Source organism: Rhinatrema bivittatum, chromosome 5, assembly GCF_901001135.1.
Source record: "Rhinatrema bivittatum chromosome 5, aRhiBiv1.1, whole genome shotgun sequence".
In the NCBI taxonomy this organism is placed as follows: domain Eukaryota; kingdom Metazoa; phylum Chordata; class Amphibia; order Gymnophiona; family Rhinatrematidae; genus Rhinatrema; species Rhinatrema bivittatum.
The window spans coordinates 259116428-259136881 of NC_042619.1; the positions used below are offsets into that span (position 1 = coordinate 259116428).

Here is a 20454-nt window from a genome sequence, read left to right on the forward strand (position 1 = left end):
CATACCTGTACTTATACTTGATTTATTACCAGTTTGTAATTTTCCCCTTCTTTTCCTACCCTTTTATTTTAATTATTCTGTATATTATTTTGGCAACACATGTAAAATCGTCATGCCAATAAAGTTATTTGAATGTGAAAATCTGAGCGACGATGATGGATGGGAGAAGGTGGATTTTTAGTTAGCTTGCGCCCCTCGCCAACCAAAAAAAGGCTTTGCTACCCCTCTCCGTAGTCTAACCAGCTGTCTCCTCCCTCTGTCGCCGTGAGCGCGCGCTGTGCGTGCTCATTCCCACGCTCAGCCGCGGAAGAGGGGTCTCGGGCTCTGCGTCTTACGTCGGCTCGTTGCGTCACCAGCCAGCGACACCCGGAAGCGAAGATCCAGTGCCACTGAGAGAGGTTCGGTCCTTGGGGCCAGTTCTGGGGTTGGTGTTGGAATATTTTACATATTCATGTTTTGTTTCTGGTTCTGTCTTATTAGTTTAGTTGCTGGTGCACTTGTTATTGTTCTCTTCCCAAGGAAAGAAGGTGCTAACCTCTTAGGGTTACATTTTGGGACATGTGGGGTGTGAATTACCGAACCGTTAGGATGAGTTTTCTCTTTTGGATGATAGAAAATTAATTTTGAAAGTAGGTGGGTGAGCGAGAGATCACAGGGAGGAACTCTTGCGGGAAAGTAGTTGAATTAACGCAACGTCTAGTCGAGAGGAAGTCTGTCTGTTATAGATCTCTCTAATTACAAATATTCCAAAGTCTTCAAAGGGGTCCTAGGTATGGGGAAGAGAGCCGGAACAATACTAGATACATATGAAGGGGCAACCAGAAATTGTGTCCGTTTACTCAAGCAGGTCCAGTTTTCAGGATAGAAAAGAGTATGCATATGTTTGATGAATATTCATTGTAGGTATCCTAGAAATAAGATGTAAAGCATTAATAAGGCAAGTAAAAAAAATAATTTGAAAATATGCTCACCAGAGTGGCAAAATAAAATCTTTTTAAAGTATATTTGCAGAAGCCTGTGAGAGAGTTGGTTGGACCACTTGATGATTAAGAGTTAAAAAGGATGTTCAGGGAAAACAAGTCCATAGCAGAAAAACCTAATGAATTATTTGCTTTTGTCTTTACTGCCCCCCCGCAACTCCCCAGAAAACGGATTGCTGTGGCAGGGTCCAATACCAATGGAAGACCCATCTCCATTATGTCTTATAGCCTGGCTCTTGAAAGGGCATGGCTGCCCTGCCACTCCACTCCAAAAGACTGGCAGTAGAAACCACACTAACAAAACTACTCAATCTAGGGCAATAACTCCGGTGCCCACGCTTCAGCAAAATACTGGGCACTATTCCATCTATTTTATCGTTCCCAAGAAGGAAGAGTCATTCTGGCCCATCCTGGATCTCAAGAACGTCAACCATTATCTGCGGGTACTACACTTCCGCATGGAAACTCTGCGCTCCGTTATAATGGCAGTACAACCGGGAGAGTTCCTAACCTCCCTGGACCTTTCCGAAGCCTATCTTCACATCCCAGTCCATCAGGATCACCAGCGCTTCCTGTGCTTTGCAATACTGGGTCACCATTACCAGTTCCGGGCGCTTCCCTTTGGCCTGGCAACCGCCCCCAGGACCTTCACCAAAATTAAAGAGGTTAGGACTTTTCAGCTTGGAGAAGAGATGACTGAGGGGGGATATGATAGAGGTGTTTAAAATCATGAGAGGTCTAGAACGGGTAGATGTGAATCGGTTATTTACTCTTTCGGATAGTAGAAAGACTAGGGGGCACTCCATGCAGTTAGCATGGGGCACATTTAAAACTAATCGGAGAAAGTTCTTTTTTACTCAACGCACAATTAAACTCTGGAATTTGTTGCCAGAGAATGTGGTTAGTGCAGTTAGTATAGCTGTGTTTAAAAAAGGATTGGATAAGTTCTTGGAGGAGAAGTCCATTACCTGCTATTAAGTTCACTTAGAGAATAGCCACTGCCATTAGCAATGGTTACATGGAATACTTAGTTTTTGGGTACTTGCCAGGTTCTTATGGCCTGGATTGGCCACTGTTGGAAACAGGATGCTGGGCTTGATGGACCCTTGGTCTGACCCAGTATGGCATTTTCTTATGTTCTTATTATGGTGGTCGTGGCAGCAGCGCTTAGAAAGGAAGGGATACTGGTACATCCTTACCTGGACAACTGGCTGATCAGGGCGAAATCTCCAGAGGAGAGCCGACATGACCAGCAGAGTCAGCCTACTGCAGGAGCTCTGTTGTGTCAACAGCCCTTCCAGGCATTGGAGTATCTGGGGGTCCAGTTCACCAAACAGAACAGAGTCTTCCTTCCCTCTCTGAGGAGAAGAAAGCTGATGACACAATTGCGACACTTGATGACCAATGCACGTCCCAAGGCATGGGACTACCTTCAAGTCCTTGGCCTCATGGCATCAATCCTGGAGGTCATCCCGTGGGCAAGGGCCCATATGCGACCACTCCATTGCTCCCTACTGTCACGATGGAACCCACTGTCCCAGGACTACTCAATTCACCTCCAACTACCAGCAGAGGTTTGGACTCAGTTCCAATGGTGGGTACAGGAAGTCCACCTAAGCAGAGGAGTAAGCCTATGCCCTCCAAACTGGATATTGCTCACCACAGATGCGAGCCTACAAGGGTGGGGAGCCCACTGTCAGGAACTGACCGCCTGGAAGCACGAGCAGTCAGACTAGCATGCCTGCGATTCAGCTACAAACTCCGTGGCAAATCAATCAGGATAATGTCGGACAACGCAACAACAGTTGCTTCCATCGACTGCCAGGGAGGAACCAAGAGGCAGCAGGTGTCTCTGGAAATAGACTCCCTCATGGCATGGGTGGAGATAAACCTACAAGGGATCTCGGCCTCTCACATCACGGGAAAAGACAACATCTCAGCAGAGAGAGCCTAGACCCGGGGGAATGGACGCTGTTGACCACAGCTTTCCAACTGATAGTAAATCGCTGGGGCCTCCCAGCCATGGATCTACTGGCAACCTGCCTCAATGCCCAAGTTCCCAGGTTCTTCAGTCGCAGACGAGAACCACGATCCCAGGGAATCGATGCTCTTGTCCAGACCTGGCCAGAGGAAGACCTTTTGTATGCCTTCCCTCCATGGCCACTACTGGGCAGAGTCATCCGCAAGATAGAGCATCACAGGGGGCTAGTTCTACTAGTCGCCCCGGACTGGCCAAGACTATCATGGTACGCAGACATGCGAAGACTACTTGTGGGGAACCCTCTTTGCCTACTTCCACACAGGGACCTTCTCTAGCAGGGCCCGATCCTCCACGTAGATCCGTCTCGATTCTCTCTTACAGTATGGCCCTTGAGAGGACTAGCCTGAAGAAGCGCAGTTACTCAAAGGCCGTGATTGACACCCTGCTCCGAGCGTGCAAGGTCTCCACATCCCTGTCTTACATACGGATCTGGAGAGTATTCGAAGCCTGGTGTGAGGACTGCCGGATCCCCCCGCAGACAGCAAGAATTCCATGATCCTGGAATTCCTGCAGGACGGGATGAAGAAGGGGTTGTCACTCAACTCCCTCAAGGTCCAAGTTGCTGCAGTGGCCTGCTTCAGAGCCGGTGGATGGTATCAGACTATCAACTCATCCAGATGTATCCCGCTTCCTGAAAAGGGTTAAACAACTCCGACCAGCCCTAAAATGGCCGGTGCCTCTATGGAATCTCAATCTAGTACTAGACTTCCTAGCAGGGGCTTCCTTCAGACCAACATGTTTGTTTATTTATTTAAAATCTTTTCTATACTGTCGTTTGGTATGTACCATCACAACGGTTTACAGAGAGGCACATATATTTAATGTTCAGCTTGGGTCATACTATCTTCCAAAGTGCCAATATAGTTTCGGTTACATGTTTCAATAATACAATCTATATGAAAGGTGACATGGGTCTTGTCCATATACCGTATTTTTCGCTCCATAAGACGCACCTGACCATAAGACGCACCTAGGATTCAGAGGGGGAAAATTTAAAAAAAAAAAATTGTGCTAAACCAGCTCTGCGTCTGGGCGTCTTATGGAGCAAATTAGGGGAGTGCATAGTTTGTTTCTTTCTCCCCATTTTGTTTTCGGGTCTGGGGAGGGCCATTTCGGTCCACTCCCCAGATCAGAAAATTTTTCTTTCTGTGGGAACCCCCAAAACCCCCCCCCCATCCCAACCCATTAAATTAACAACCTCCACCCCCCTGACCCCCCCAAGACCTGCCGAATTAATTTCCTGCAACCCCCACCCTCCTGACCCCCCCAAGACCCGCCGAATTAATTTCCTGCAACCCCCCACCCTCCTGACCCCCCCCAAGACCTGCCAAACGTCCCTGGTGGTCCAGCGGGGGTCCAGGAGCGGTCCGGGAACGATCTCCTGGGCGTGAGCCGTCGGCTGCCAGTAAACAAAATGGCGCCGACGGCCCTATGCCCTCACTATGTCACTGAGACCGACCAATAGCAGCGATCGGTCTCAGTGACATAGTGAGGGCATAGGGCCGTCGGCTGCCAGTAAACAAAATGGCGCCGACGGCGCTGCTATTGGCGCCGACGGCGCTGCTATTGGTCGGTCTCAGTGACATAGTGAGGGCATAGGGCCGTCGGCGCCATTTTGTTTACTGGCAGCCGACGGCCCTATGCCCTCACTATGTCACTGAGACCGATCGCTGCTATTGGTCGGTCTCAGTGACATAGTGAGGGCATAGGGCCGTCGGCTGCCAGTAAACAAAATGGCGCCGACGGCCCTATGCCCTCACTATGTCACTGAGACCGACCAATAGCAGCGGTCGGTCTCAGTGACATAGTGAGGGCATAGGGCCGTCGGCGCCATTTGTTTACTGGCAGCCGACGGCCCACACCCAGGAGATCATTCCCGGACCCCCGCTGGACCACCAGGGACGTTTGGCAGGTCTTGGGGGAGTCGGTGGGGGGGGGGTGTTTGTTAGATTTTTGTTTGGTTTTTTTTTTATATTCGCTCCATAAGACGCACATACATTTTCCCCCCACCTTTGGGGGAAAAAAAGTGCGTCTTATGGAGCGAAAAATACGGTATATGATTAATAGGGTAACCATATAAGTATAGTACTTTATACTGTCTCTATTTAGCTTTAAAAGTAAAGTATGAGAGAAAATAAAATATGCAAATACGCATTTAGGTGACTTTGTGCTGTGTGTTGATGTTCCGTTGCCTGTTAGTTCATATTTCTTATTCTCCATTTTCACTGTAAAAAGCTTTTTTGAAAAGCCAGGTTTTTAGACTATTTTTGAAGAGTTTTAAATCTCTCTGTAATCTAGTTTCTAGGGGCATTGTGTTGCACAAAATTGATCCAGCTAAGGATAGGGCTCGCTCTCTGACTTGAGTCAGTCTAGCTGTCCTGTCTGAAGGGATGGTTAGAAGGGCTTTATTGGATGATCTAAGATTTCTCTGGGGGACATGTAAGCGCAGCACTGTGTTTAACCAATCTGCTTTTTCTTCATTAATTAGTTGTGAATTGTGCAGTGTTTTATATTGAACCCTTTGTTCTGTTGGCAGCCAGGGTAGTTCGGCAAGTGTTTGAGAGAAGTGATCTCTTTTATTTTTACCAGTAAGTATTCTGGTGGCAGAGTTTTGTAAGATTTGGAGTGGTCTACCGTCTTATAGTTAAATCGGTAATCCCAGAAACAGTGTGTTACAGTAATCTGTGCTAGCGAAAATGAGTGCCTGTAGGACTGTTCAAAAGTGTGTTTGGGTTAATAAGGGCTTCAGCCTCCTCAGGACCATACGTTTGGTGTAACCTTCTTTGACCTTCAGTGATATGTGTTGTTTAAGGCTAAGTTCCGTCTCGATTATTACACCTAGGTTTCGAGCTTTCTCGGCTAGTTCTACTTTCTGATCATTTTTAAGTCTGTCACTATGCCTCTTAACTTTAAAGACTGCATTCTTGGTAGCAATATGTTCAGCTCGTCGCATCTCCGAACTTCAGACACTATCCTGTCGGGAACCGTTCCTTAGGTTCACACCTGGAACCATACAACTGCGCACTGACCCCTCCTCCTTACCGAAAGTGGTTTCACATGAACCAAACCATCTCGCTACCATCTGCAGATGAGCATAAGGACTCTGAAGACTCGCGCCTTCTTCGCCATCTGAATGTTGGCAGACTTCTGGTCCGATACCTGGAAAGATCTGAACCTGTGCGCAAAATGGATCATCTGTTTGTTCTCCACAGCGGGAAGAAACAAGGGGAAGCGGCATCACGGGTGACCATAGCCCGCTGGATCAAAGAAGTAATCAAGGAAGCCTACATAGAGGCAGGAAAGCCCTTACCTCTACAGGTTAAGACTCATTCTACGAGGTCCCAGGCAGCCTCCTGGGCAGAAACCAAGCTGCTGTCACCAGCCGAGATCTGACGGGCAGTGACGTGGTCGTCCATACACACCTTTTCCAGGTTCTGCCGCCTGGATGTTCAGGCCAGGGAGGACACAGCTTTCGCAAGGGCAGTACTAAGTGGGCCACGGGCAGCCTCCCACCCGGTTCGGGAGTAGCTTTTGTACATCTCATTGGTCCTGTGTCCATCTGGCTACATGCTAGGAAATGGAGAAATTACTAACCTGATAATTTTGTTTTCCTTAGTGTAGACAGATGGACTCAGCATCTCGCCCACGGCTGCGCCAGAAAAGGGAGAACCTCGGATGGCAAACCTTGAGACTAAACATATACGGGTAAGCCACGGCCTACCCCTAGTTCAAGACACCCACAGATATCCGGTGTCGGCGTTAATCGGTTGAGTGCCCTGGCGGTCTCTAGTTTGGAAATCAGTTGAACCAGTCAAGTTTTAATCAAGTTTAAGCAAGCTATTTAAGCAAAGATTTAACCACATTGGCTTTTTGAAGACTATACTGAGGAAGTGAGGTCAGTGCAGGGGTATATGTACCCAAGATGACGTCAGCTTTGAAATCTGACTCCGTCTCCCATCTGCTAGCAGAAGAGCACAATACCCATTGGTCCTGAGTCCATCTGTCTACACTAAGAAAAATGAAATTATCAGGTTAGTAATTTCTCCATTGTCTGGACTGATCTTTGGTACTTCAGGAACGAAAATTAGCAGGTAAGAACCACTTTTCCTTTCATGTTTAGCAGTTACTTGAAGCTTACTGCTGAGAACATAAGCCTTCCCTATGGAAGTCAAACATCCCATGAATCCTAGACTTGCAGAAGGACTTGGACAAAAGCTTAGCACTTAGTTTGCTAAGGGTGCAAGTGGTAGCCATTTCCTGTTATAGGGGCTGCATCAAAGGTACCCAGGTAACTGTACATTTGGATGTAGAATGCTTTTAAAAGGGGTGAAGGCTCTACAGCCATCCTTCAGACCTAGTGTTCTCAGTGGGATCTTAATCTGGTCCTTGAAGCATTAGTAGGAGCAGAGCACCCTTTGAGCCCTTAGAGCAAGCATCCATTAAAGATCTGACTTTAAAAACTACCTTTCTAGTAGCAATCTGCTCAGTCAGACATATTTCAGAGTTACAGGCCCTCTCATGCAGAGAACCATACTTGCCGATTTCTCCTCATTGTCCTCTTCTGACTGGTGCCCTCATTCCTGCTCAAGGTGGTGTCCCCCTTCCACCTGAATCAGACGATATCGTTATCAGCTTTTTGAAGAAAGGAACATGGAGGTAAAGATGAAAGACTGCACCTTCTGGATGTGCGTCATGCTTTATTAAGATACTTGAAGGTGACAAACCCTTTCAGGAAATCTGGCAGGCTGTTTGGGGGACCCCGAAAGGGATAAGCAACTAGCGAGATGGATTAAAGAGTCAATTGTTTCAGCCTGTATACTCAGTGGTAGGCAAGAACTAGGGGTGCTATGTGAATCAGCATGGACTGCAAAATGAATAAATAAATGAGATTGGTCTCTATTAACAATAAATGAGTACTGTGACAATTTTTATATAGAGATAAGACCTCAGTATTGGCAGGAGATCTGAATTAACAGAAACTTCTTATGGCCAATTGGTCCAATCATTGGTCTTATAATCTCTAGTTTTAATTTTTAATAAAAATTATTTTATTGAATTCAATTTTAACTTTTATCACAAACTTCCATTTTAATTTATTTTTATTTTTAAAATTGGATACATGTCTATAGAAAGTTGTTTAACAACACTGTGAATTTCAATATATTTGCTGTTCTAAAATTGCTTTAATCAAGCTTAGTTTGTTTTCTGTTTCTGTAAAGGATTATACTACTGAGTTGAAATTTTAATAATGCTGCAATGCTAACTATATAAGAAAATGATGTTGCAATATTACTTTTGTTTCTTAGATGATGATCGTGGAGCAATTGTTTTTGTAGCTTATTGTAGCTAATTTAAAGAGATGATGTAACAAATTGTTCACAAAGCAAAACAGAAGGCTATGCTGCTTAGATGGACCCGATCGTCTCAAAGGAATTTAATTTTGTTACTCCGGCAACTTTGTAACATCTTGTTAGGCTGAGATGTCTCAATATAGATTAAAGCACAGTGTTTGCTGGTAGAACTTTGCCAAACTAGTCCAATGGCACAGTATCTCAAAATCAATAGAACAAAATTCTCTGCAGTCAGGCTTGTTGTACAAACTTTAGCAATCGCATTTCAGTCTCATAATTTGAAGATCGGACGAATGGTATTAATCACTCCGTCTCGCATATGATTTTGAATCCCGACAAATTTGAAAACGGCAGAGCACTTATCTGAAATTCATGATGATCACATGCATTTAGGATTTTTCACCACTCTGCTCTGCTGTAACTTGGACCCGGAGGGTCTGGTCACCGCCGCCAACATGGCCGGCGTTTCGCGAAAAACGCTGCTTCAGGGCGGACTAATTTTTGGAGAGAAACTTCTTCTACTATGGTCGGGTTCAGACTGAACCCGGCCATAGTAGAAGAAGCAGTCCATGCTGATTCACATAGCTAGTTAATTTTTCATTTAGAGTGTATACTAGTTATATCCCTAATTTTTGTTGCTTAAGAACTAGGGGTGCTCCAAGCACACACTACAAGGGTGAAAGGCGTCATCCTAGGCAGAAGCATCTTCAATCTCCCTGGTTGAAATTTGCAGGGCCACCACTTGGTCATCCCTGCATTCATTTTCCAAACACCGTGGGCTGGATGTACAGACTAAGAAGGAAGCGGCCCTAGCTTCCTCCTACCCAGACTAGGGGAAGCTTTTGTGTCTCCAAAGTGCAAGGATTGGTCCAGCAGGAGGAAAAGGAACAACATGTTTGTTTATTCTTTCAAAAACAATCTAAAAGATTGTTTAGACAAGACTTCCCTTTTTAAAACCATGTTGACTGTTCCCTATTAAGCCATGTCTGTCTATATGACTAGTGATTTTGTTTTTTAAGAATGGGTTCTACTATTTTGTCCGACACTGATGTCAGGCTTATAGCTTCCTGGAGCCCTTTTTAAAAGTTCGTATCACATTGGCCACCTTCCAGTCTTTGGGTGTTCTGGTAAATTACTAGTAACAGGTTAGCAATTTCATGCTTTAACTCTTTTAGGACTCTGGGGTGGATGCCATCTGGTCTCAGTGATTCATTATTCTTTAGTATATCAATCTGATCTATTACACCATCCATTGTCACAGATATTTGTTTTAGTTGCTCAGAATCTTCACCATTAAAGAATGTGAGGTATAATTAGGAACAGAATGGAAAATATAGAATATAATAATGCCTCTGTATTGTTTCATGGTACAACCGCACTTTGAATACTGAGTGCAGTTCTGGTTGTCCCATCTCAAAAAAGATATAGCAGAACTAGAAAAGGTACAGAGAAGAGGGACCAAAATGATAAAGGGGATGGAATGGCTCCCCTATGAGGAAAGGCTAAATAGGATAAGGCTTTTCAGCCTGTAGAAGAGACAGCTGAGAGGAGATGTGATAGAGGTCTATAAAATCATGAATGGGGTGGAATGAGTAAATGATCATTTTACCCTTTCAAATAGTACTAGAATTAGGGGACACTCCACAAAGCTAATAGGTAGCACAATTAAAACAAATTGGAGAAAATATTTTTCTCTTAGTGCCCAATTACCTATAGAACTTGTTGCCAGAGGATGTGGTGAAAGTAGATAGTGTAGCTGGGTTTAAAAAGGGTTTAGACAAGTTCCTGGAGTAAAATTCCATAAAGCCATGTAGATTTAGGAAAGCCACTGCTTATCCTGGTTATGAACAAGAAGAATTTGATCTGTTCTTTGGGATCCTACTGGGTTGTGATCTAGATGGCCACTGTTGGAGTCAGGATGCTGGGTTTGATGGACCTATGGTCTGATCTACTATGACATTTTTTAAGATCTGCTTGTGACTTTCGATGACAGGTGGTGCCCAGCCCTACACTAAAGACTTGTTGCTCTGGCTTTCATTTTCCTGTGAAAAGGCAGACACCCACTTGTGTATTGAGGCCCACACTACCCCTAAAATATTAGTAAATTTGGAGAGTGGGGAGTAGGCAATACTGGCACTGCTGTCTCATGGTGTTATAATAGCGTTACGTTTGTTATTCAGTTATATGTAGTTACATTTATATGGTTTATGAATGTTTCTTCTAAATTAGTTTTCTTGATGATAATTTTCTTTTTACTTGTTGTGCTGTTTGGTGTCCCTGTTATTTTTTGTTCCTTATTATAGCTTATTTTTATTTTATTTTATTTGTTATTAGTTTATCCTTTGGGCTCCTGTCCCTCCCGATGCAACCCATGTGGTGAAACATGGTCTGTGTCGGGGGAGCAAAATGTTTTTTCTCTTCAAGCAACTGTGAATAAACGATGAATATGTTATTATTGAACTATGTAACCGTATAATACTGGTACCTTTTGGATAATTTAGAAACCAAACCAAACATATTTGTACCTAACTGTAAACCATTGTGATGGTGCTCTACTAAACGACAGTATAGAAAAGTTTTTTAAATTAAATGTTGAAATCTACCTTATTCTAAGTCTCTCATCTGTTGAGTCAGCTAAGACAAGGTTCCATGAACTTAATCAGCGCTATACTATCTACCATTGTAGTTATAATAAAGTAACATCTGTGATTTATTTTCTGATATAAATAAAACCAGTCTGTTGGACTGGCACACACTCCTGTCCTTAATTGCTTCTCCCTCTCTATCGCTAGGTTCTCAGGGATGGGTCAACTTGGTGCAATTGCTGTTCTGGCCATTGCTTTGCTCACATCAGCTTTATTCTCTGCCATTCACAAAATAGAAGAAGGACATATTGGAGTGTATTACAGGTGAGACTTGTGGGGTGATGTGCTGCCAGCATAGACCATAGGGGCGAGGGAGTTCATCCGAGTGGCATCCAGTGACAGAGTGGAGCTGAGTAAGTACACGCAAGATGCAGGTGGGAAGATGCCTAGGATTTTAGAACTCCCTGGACAGTTTGAGGTCAACTGTGCTGATATTTTCATCATATTTTCTTTTTTTCTATTATCTGTTGGATCTTTCTGTTTACCCCTCCTCAACATCTGTTCACTTGAGACTCCTGATTAACATTCTCAAGTTTCAAGACTGGGTTGTTCCAGTCGTTTTTTCCTCTGGTCTTTCTCTCTCCCTTTTCACGCACCTTGTATTGGGGACACTGTTCCTCTCATATGCTGGCTACAGTGGCTCTCTGTTGGGTTCTCCATAGAAAACTAGTTCCTCTCCCTTACATACTCTGCAGCCTATGCCTTGACCTACCATTCCTTCACTCTGATCAGCCCATATTTTCCCTCCTGATTGCATCACTCCTAGACACTCTTCTTGCATTGTTTTCTCCTGTGTCCCTTCCTGTTTTCATTGTCTCTTTCTTTGCTCCTCTTTTCCCTACCACACTCTGTTCACCTTTCCTCTGTCTTATAGCTATCATCCTCTCTGTCATCACCTTTTCATTTAGCTTTCCTGGCCCATTATCTACACACCCACACTGTTAATTTTGCCACCCAGATATCTGACAATAACTTCCCCTAACTACTGATTATATTTTATCCTTTGGTTTTTTTTTTTTTTTAATTGTGCTTTGGTGGAAGGAATTATATAAAATGGACATTTGGATGGAGGCATTGTATAAAATCTTGCTATTGATTTCATATCACCGGATGGTTTGGTGTGCCATTACGGTCAGACCACTCTGAAGATGCCTTTTAAAATGAAGTTCTCACTGGGTTCCTTCCATTGCTAGAGATTCTGGATCACTGGTTTGGAAGCTTCCATCAGGAGGCCACTGAGCAGGTTTCTCATGAATGATACATCCCATGGCTTGTCTCTGTCCTGGACCTGTGTGTCGGAGTTCTGCCCTTACACTCCTGTCCAGTAGATTTGGTGGTGGCAGTGAGGCATGTTAGGGAGGTCCCTCTGCTTAAGGAAGGCACTCCTAGCCTCTTATCATATTCCCTGAAAGAATTCCTGCTTAGGAAAGGATAGTGTCTTAGGTAACATGAAAAAGAGTATGACAGCAAATAATCTGCCCTGTCTCACTGCTGGTGAAATGCTGTAGACCCAAAAGAGTGTGGTTTTATTTTCAACTTTTATCGAAAGGGCTTCGCAAAAGGACTGGTAGTCAACTCTTTAGTGATGCTCTTCTAACTTGTACTTTTTTTGCATTTTTTAATTAGACTACAGATGTGAAAGCTTCCTTAATGTTTCCAATAATATAATCTATGCAGTTTACTGTACATGGAGGGGGAGGAGGGTGCTCTGACATGAAGTCAGGAGCACCGTCAATAACTATCTCCTAATTCCAGGATATCTGTGGATGTGAAGCTTCCCGATATCTGCCTTCTTGTAAAATGAGATCCAAACTGCCTCCCTTTCCTTTCTCCCTCCTGCAGGGGTGGAGCTTTGCTGACTTCTACTAGTGGACCAGGCTTCCACCTCATGCTGCCTTTTATAACCTCCTTCAAGTCTGTACAGGTAAGTGTGCACACCACGGTTCCCTTCACAGCCAGGCACAGCAGGTCTGCTACCATATGATAAGGGAAGAGTATTCCTTGGCACAGGTATAGTGAGTCTTGGCCAGGGGGTGGGTTAGAAGCCATGAGAAGGCAGGGAGCTTTACAGGCCAAGGGAATTCTAACATTTTGAGAGTTACAGTAGAACTAGGGTTTTCTCAGTTGCAGCACCTCAGCTGTGGAGCAGTATACCTTTGGAACTAAATTGCTTCTCCCTGCATAAGAATAAAGACCATTTTGTTTCCCAGTGCATTATTTTTATGGCCTTGTGTATCAAGTTCTGATGGCCTAATTAATAGGGCATGGTCGGAGATGTTAGCTGGGTGGGGCTGTTGTGGCTTATATGTTTGTTTCTGTCTGATTTTAGGTTTTATGATGTAGTTTTTTCTGACTTGTACAGGGCTCTGGGCACATTTTTGGACCAGGGAGGCGGAATATAAATCTTTTAAATAAACACCAAACCTATCATCACAGTTCTGTATTCTCAGAGGAAAGTGAAGGGCTTCCAGAACATGCGGAATTCGGGAGCGCTGCTAGTATTGCATCTAGTTCAGAAAAATGTTTATTTAACCTAAAAGCACTGTATTGACACTCTCCCATTGAAATGTGCAGACAAGCATCTCGCATCTTGGAACTGTCGCTGGCAGAGTTCTGTGTGCTGGTGGCAGGGTCGGATTAAGGCCAACTGAAGCCCTAAGCACAGCCTAACAGTGCTGCCCCCTCGGCCCTTCCATTGCTTAACTGACAAGACATTAAGCATCAGTATGTGCTGAAGGTGAAATAGATTAAAAAATTCAGTTTTCTTCCAGGCCAGACCCCACAACTATATTGAAAATCTAAACTTTGTTTTAAAGTATTTATTTAACACTAAATAGTAAGCAATATAAGTAAATTATTTATGTATAACTAGGGAGGGCAAAAGAAAAAAAATGCAAATTTTCAACACTCTGTGGTGCCCCTTTCCCTTGGTGCCCTGTGCATGTGCTTATTTTGCTTAATGGTTAATCCAGGGCTGAGCAGTGGGGCTGTTCATTTTAGGGATAGGTTTTGGTACATCTCGGTATAAGGAAGGAGGAAAACACCTTCCCAGGGCCTTGCTTCACACATTCCTCTGTTCCTTGTCTGTGTGTTACTATTCTACACCAGTGCTCTAAATTTCCATTGAAGGAGTCAACCAGTGCAGCGAGGGATTGGGCTCTTTGATTTTGCTCTGCGGAGATGGTGTGAGGAATTCCTTTGGTAAGATACGCCAGCATCTGCCAAGTTCCTTTCCTGTTACAAGCTGGGACCATCTGTATGTTATGATTTATGGAAATATACTTTCCTTGCAAACTCCCACTAATCTCTCACAGATGATAAAGCAAGATGTATTTAAATGAGATCTTGTTTGTGGAGAAGGCTTCAATGTAGATTTTTCATGAAATAAATTGTTTATTGATGACAAAATTCCATGGACCAAATGTGCTAAGCATTTTTCCCATAGACGCAGAATGAGAAAAAAACCTTTAGTATATTTGTCCCCATACATCCTAGAAATGATTGCCACTAACTGTATGAACTTGGGCAAGCCACTTTATCTCCCTGTGCATCCATTTTAAATTTCAGCTGTAATACTTATTCTGAGTTTGGAGAAAATGATCATTTTTGTTAAATTAATTTTATGTGAAAATCTAATGTAAAAGGTGAAAATAAAAACTTGGGTAACCATAGCTTCTCCTGTAAATACAATATTACCCATCACAGACAATTCATCCAGAGAAATACCTCTGGTATTTTAAGTATTTTTTTTTTAAGATGAGTTCTGGAAATTTACAATAGGACAGCTTCTCCTATAAATCATAACGCTGAAAATGGTTTAAGGATTTACACTGTATACAGTTCCAAGCTGTTCATACTCCTATGCTCATTGCAAAAATGCCATACTTCAAAGAACTATGACACCCTCTTATCCTGGCTTGTAATACTGTCCTACCTTTCTCTCTAGAGCACTTTACAGACAGATGAGGTAAAAAATGTTCCTTGTGGTACAAGGTAAGTGACTGGAAGAAGATGGGGAAAATTGTTTGTGCCAGTGGCACATTAAGTATTTTTTTTTTAAATGCTGTCTCAGATTGTGAGCTATTGCATCACCGTAAACAAATATTCCTCAGGAAATCTGGCACAGCCAGGACAATGTTCATATTTGTTTCTGCCCACTAGAGGGCATCCTTCTCACAGTTGATGTATTTTTGCTTGGAAACTAGTGTGTTTGTGGCCATGCTCAGGCCCTATCATAGGATCTCAGTTTTTCTCCTAAGGCAGACATCATTTTCCCCTAACCTAGACATATCCATTCTGCAGCTTCCAGGCCAGTCTGAGTTTGTCCCAGCTGTCATGCAGATTGTGAAGGCTGGGACTTTGAGATACCCTGAATGGCTATCTTTAATTGTTCTCCTTTGACAGAGGGCTGCTGGACTCTCTGGCCCTCCCTTCCCAAGCCAGCCTGATGAACAAGCTGGGGTCCAGTCAAGAAGGTGAAGCACTGCCTCCCCAACTGGTCAGGCTGACCCAGAATCAACAGCTTTACCACAGATCCTTAGTGTCTGTGGAAGGGAGTGTTTGATTCTTGCTTTATTGCAGTCTGAACTCTGTGTGTGCCTGATCTAAAGATGTCTAACTGTGATGTTGATAATGACCTTACTGGCTTCCCTTTCAGTGGCGGGGTGATGATTTATTTTGACCGAATTGAAGTAGTGAATTTCCTGATTCCCAATGCCGGTAGGTTATTTCTGTTTCTTCTCTTTTGCATGGCCTCTCTCCTTCCCATCTGGCTCATTAGGGAGCCAGCAAACACTGCCCTGTTCCTTCCTTTTTCCTATCCAGACTGCATTAAGTAGTCATGCAATTTGTCATATAACATCTCTAAACATGGCTTTCATCGAGGAGCCATCGTGCACTCTGTTTCTGTCCCTTCCTAGCTCTAGAGCAGCCAGTAATGCATGACTCTAGAGTTCCAGATGACATAGCCTAGCACCATGGTATAGGGATCAGTGTTTTACTGTCCTTTTTTTTTTTTACCAAAATATCTTTTCTTTTGCCAGTATACGATATTGTGAAGAATTACACTGCGGATTATGACAAAGCTCTGATCTTCAACAAAATTCATCATGAACTGAATCAGTTCTGCAGTGTGCATACGCTGCAGGAGGTTTACATAGAGCTATTTGGTAAGCTGAGGTGATTCTTGCACCAGTGCCAGCAGGGCACATAGTATTATTCATTTATGACTGTTGTGTGAAAGTGTGCTAAAGGGGGGAGGGTGATATTTAGCATGCAAGGCCTTTTCTGTACCTATGTAATGTAGGGGTTTGGGTGGGAGTACCTAACTGCCACATCTGGCCACTTCCAGGCTGTCCATGGTACTTAACTCCTGAGTCACATGCAGCCTTCCCCACAATTAACTCCTTTTCTCAGAGGACCACACGGGATCCCTCTTCAGCCTCTCTCTTTCCATAGAGCTGCAGCATTGCATGGTGAGCCTCACTCTTTTTTTGGCCTTTACTGGCCCATCCTTGGCAAAACTTTCCTTTTTCATGGGTTTTCTTCGAGATAGCCGCCTGCATTCGACACTGGATCCCTTTCGGTCCTCCCCTTAGCACTCCTAGTTTGCGGTTTTCAACATTTCTTGGTAAGTTTCCTTTTGCAGTTGATTCCCCTGTGGTGGCGGTGCTTCGGTGTACCATCTGTCTTGGAGCCACTGTTGGAGTCTCTCCATGTGCTCATTGGCACTTTACTGACCCAGCTGGCGTCAGTTCCTGGGTTGGCGTCTGTGCCCGTCATGGCACTGCAGCCTTCTCCTGCCAATACAGTGGTCTTGGACGGTTCCTTGGAGGAGGAAGTTCTGCCCAAGCCAGTCGAGACACTGAGGCCTACAGCTCCCTGTCCAGTTCTGTCAGTGCCTGCACCACTGGACGAAGGAGAAGTGCCTAAGGCCCCATACCCTGTCAGTGTCATTGAGGATGAGGGTCCCATGACCACTGGGTGGATGACCAACGACGAAGTCCTCCACCGATGGCATTGATGGTCTCCCCTCAGACCCATCTCCTCCAGAAGAATGAAGAAGGTCTCCACCTGAGGCCCTAACCCTTGCTGGTTTTGTTTGGGAGGAGGTCATCCCTTTTCAGCTGCTGACTGAGGAGAATGCCAGGCACTCCTAAGGAGGTTGTGGCAGGCCCAGTGCATGACATCCTTAAGGAGTTACTGCTGAGGATGTGTAAACACCCCTTCATGGTACCTCTTGTGAACAAGAAGGCAGACCGGGTTTACCTTGTCCACAAGGCTACCAGGCTTGACATGCGCCAGCTTCCCCACCAATTGGTGGTAGTCTAATCCATTCTCAAAAGAGTCAAGCATTCTCGGACTCATTCCTCGGCACCCCCAAGAAAGGATCATAGACGCTGTTGGGAGAGGTTTTTCAGGGAGCTATGCTCATCACCCGCATAGCTTCCTACCAGCTCTACATGAGCTAGATATTATGGGACATCTAGGAGCAGGAGGTGACCAAGTAGATGCCTCAGCAGCAGCAGGACACCCTCATGTCACTGGTGCATAAGGGTTTGGAATCCGGAAAACATGAGGTCCATGCAACCTACAATGTTTTCGAAATGGCATCAAGGGTCTCTGCAGCAGGAATTGGTGCCCCCAAAGTCCTCCTGCCCAAATCTCCGACCAGAGGTACAGGAAAGACTCGCTGACGGGCCATGTACTGGGGAGAATCTCTTTGGAGATAGGGTGAAGGATGCAGTGACCAAGCTCTTTGACCACCATGAAACCCTCCAAACTCTCCGCCAGCACTCCGGACCTGCCTTCTCTGCTAAGAGGTTGGTGAGATAGGGGCAGAAGAAGTCTTTTTTTTCGCCAAAGAAAGTACTATTCTCCACCCCCTCGCTCCCGTTAACAGCATCAGAGCTCCCACAGCTATCCCAGGCAGCAGAGAGCTCCCATGGCCCAGCGGGCATGTCAGTCAAATGCAGGGATAAAATTTTGACTGAGTCATAGGGAGCATAGTCCAGTTACCTGTACCCAGGGCGATGGACCTTCCGGTCGGGGGCAGGCTGCGGTTCTGTGTGAACCAGTGGCCAATATAACTTCAGACCAGTGAGTTCTTTCCATCATCACTCAAGGGTACTGATTGAACCTATTGGCTGCCCCAGCAAATTGCTCTCTGAGCCCATTTTGGGGGCCGGTAGTGCATCAGGAGGTACTACTAACGGAACTCTCCTTCCTCTTAACAACCAGAGCAGTTGAGCGTGTTCCACCAGCGCAAAGAGGGTGGGGATTTCACTTCAGGTACTTCCTGATTCCAAAGAAAACAGGAAGACCCCATCCCTTACTAGACCTAATGGCCTTGAACAGATTTCTCAAAAAGGAAAAGTTCAAGATGGTTTCCCTGGACACCTTGATCCCCCTTTTACAAAAGGGGGACTGGCTATGCTTCTTTGATCTAAAGGATGCGTACACCCATATCGAGATCTTCCCAAGTCACTGGAAGTATCTCCGATTCATAGTGGGGAAAATAGCACTTCCAGTGTTGGGTGTTGCCATTTGGGCTCGCGCCAGCCCCACTTATCTTTACAAAATGCCTGGCCATGGTGGCTGTGCACCTCCACAGGATGGGGATGCATGTTTTCCCTTATCAGGGATGATTGACTGGTCAAGAGTGCCTCTCAGTCCATGCATTTGACCATCCGGGTGTTGGAGTCACTAGGGTTCGTCATCAACTACCCGAAGTCCCATTTCAGCCTGTCACCTCAATTGGACTTCATAGGAACCCTGCTAGACATGGCTCAGGCCAAGGTCTTCCTGCCTCGTCAAAGGGCCATCACCCAGATGACCATCATGGTAGAGATTCAGCAGAACAACAAAAGGACACTGTGTATCTATCTTAGTGCTGTGACACAATGTGAATCATAACATTTTGTTAATATGGAGACCGCATCAGCAAGCCTGGCAACGGCAGTATATCAAACTACCGTCCGGTCTAATCGTCACTTGCAGTATTAGTCTTAATGGTCAAATTGCATTGTTATAGAAATGATTCCAAATGTATAAATAGTCCATCTGTTCCTGTAGGTGTAAATATTATAAGACCTGACAGCGGCCAGTGTTTCGCGACTTAACAGTCGCTTCTTCAGGAGTATATTGTTTTATAGAACAGATGCTGCAATTCAAGCAAAAGAATGTATACTTAATAACAACCTTCAACATTGAAAAAACTGGTACTTAACTTCTGAAGTCACAGCAAAACCAACCTTCATCCCGGACTTGAGCGTCTCAACTGTTTCCACTGTAAAAGGGACAGAAACCACCCTGAACCGGTTGGCCCTTTAAATAGCCCGTGTCTTTCTTCAGCGTGATGACGTATGACGCATCTGAGTAGCTACTGAGGCAGGAGAAAAGCGTCTCGTTACCATGGGAATGATCCAATGAGCTTCACAGGGAAAACCTGCAATTCTAATGCTGAGTTTAGTCCATCAGGATCCACTGTCCCCAAACGATGGATCCAGCGTTGCTCTGCTTGCAAAAGAAGGGTGTTAAAATCACCTCCTCTCCAGACGCGGGCTATTTAAATGTGGTCTCTGGACCAAGAAGTTGTGGATCAGATTTTCCAACTCTGGGGCAGCGCAGACATGGATCTCTTTGCATCCCCTTGCAACAGGAAGGTACCTTGGTTCTGCTCCCTGTACAGGATAGACAGCAAACCGTCCTCTGATATCCTCGCCTGGCATTGGGACAAAGGTCTTCTGTACGCATATCTTCCTATTCCCTCAGTAGCAAAGACTCTCTTGAAGCTTTGCGACGACAGAGGGACTATGATCCTCATAGCCTCTTATTGGCTGAGACAGATCTGCGGGAGTTGTCCATTTGGAGACTGATCAGTCTGTGGGACTTCCCCAGAATTCATTGCGCAAGACTGAGGCAGGTTGAGGCATCCCTGCCTCCAGGCACTGTCGCTCACAGCCTGAATGTTGAGAGGTAGGTTTTGCAACCACTCAATCTTTCAGAAGATGTGTCTCAAATCTTGTTGGCTTCTAGAAACCCTTCCACTAGAAAGTCCTATGGAATGAAGTAGAGGAGGTTTTCATTGTGGTGTGAGCAGAAGGCCCTAGATCCATTCTCCTGCCCAACACAAAAACTGCTTGGTTACCTTCAAACTTATTGGAAGCTGCCTTGAAGACCAACTCCATTAGAGTTCATCTGAGTGCATTTGGCGCATACCATCAAGGTGTAGATTGTACGCCCAACTCTGTACATCCTATAGTTGTACATTTTATGTGGGACCTGCTTCAACTGAAGCCTCCCCTAAAGCCTCCCGCTGTGTTTTGGGACCTCATCATGGTGTTAGCTCAGCTAATGAAAGCTCCATTTGAGCCTCTACGCACCTGTGACCTGAAAGTACCTGACCTGCAAGGTCATATTTTTGGTGGCGATCACCT

General features: G+C 44.9%; 1 protein-coding gene across 2 annotated transcripts in view; it reads left to right on the plus strand.

Annotated features, from left to right (window-relative positions):
* The first annotated feature begins 284 nt into the window (after positions 1–284).
* Positions 285–20454, plus strand: part of ERLIN2 (ER lipid raft associated 2) — a 55921-nt gene continuing 35751 nt past the window's right edge. The window contains exons 1-6 of one of the 2 annotated variants that reach the window (XM_029603890.1): positions 285–398; positions 11165–11281; positions 12860–12941; positions 14964–15010; positions 15675–15736; positions 16060–16185. In XM_029603890.1, coding sequence (XP_029459750.1) covers positions 11175–11281; positions 12860–12941; positions 14964–15010; positions 15675–15736; positions 16060–16185 — 424 coding nt within the window. In that variant the 5' untranslated portion in view covers positions 285–398; positions 11165–11174. Of the gene's footprint in view, positions 425–11164; positions 11282–12859; positions 12942–14963; positions 15011–15674; positions 15737–16059; positions 16186–20454 lie in introns of both variants that reach the window. The other variant, XM_029603888.1, reaches the window with a different exon arrangement.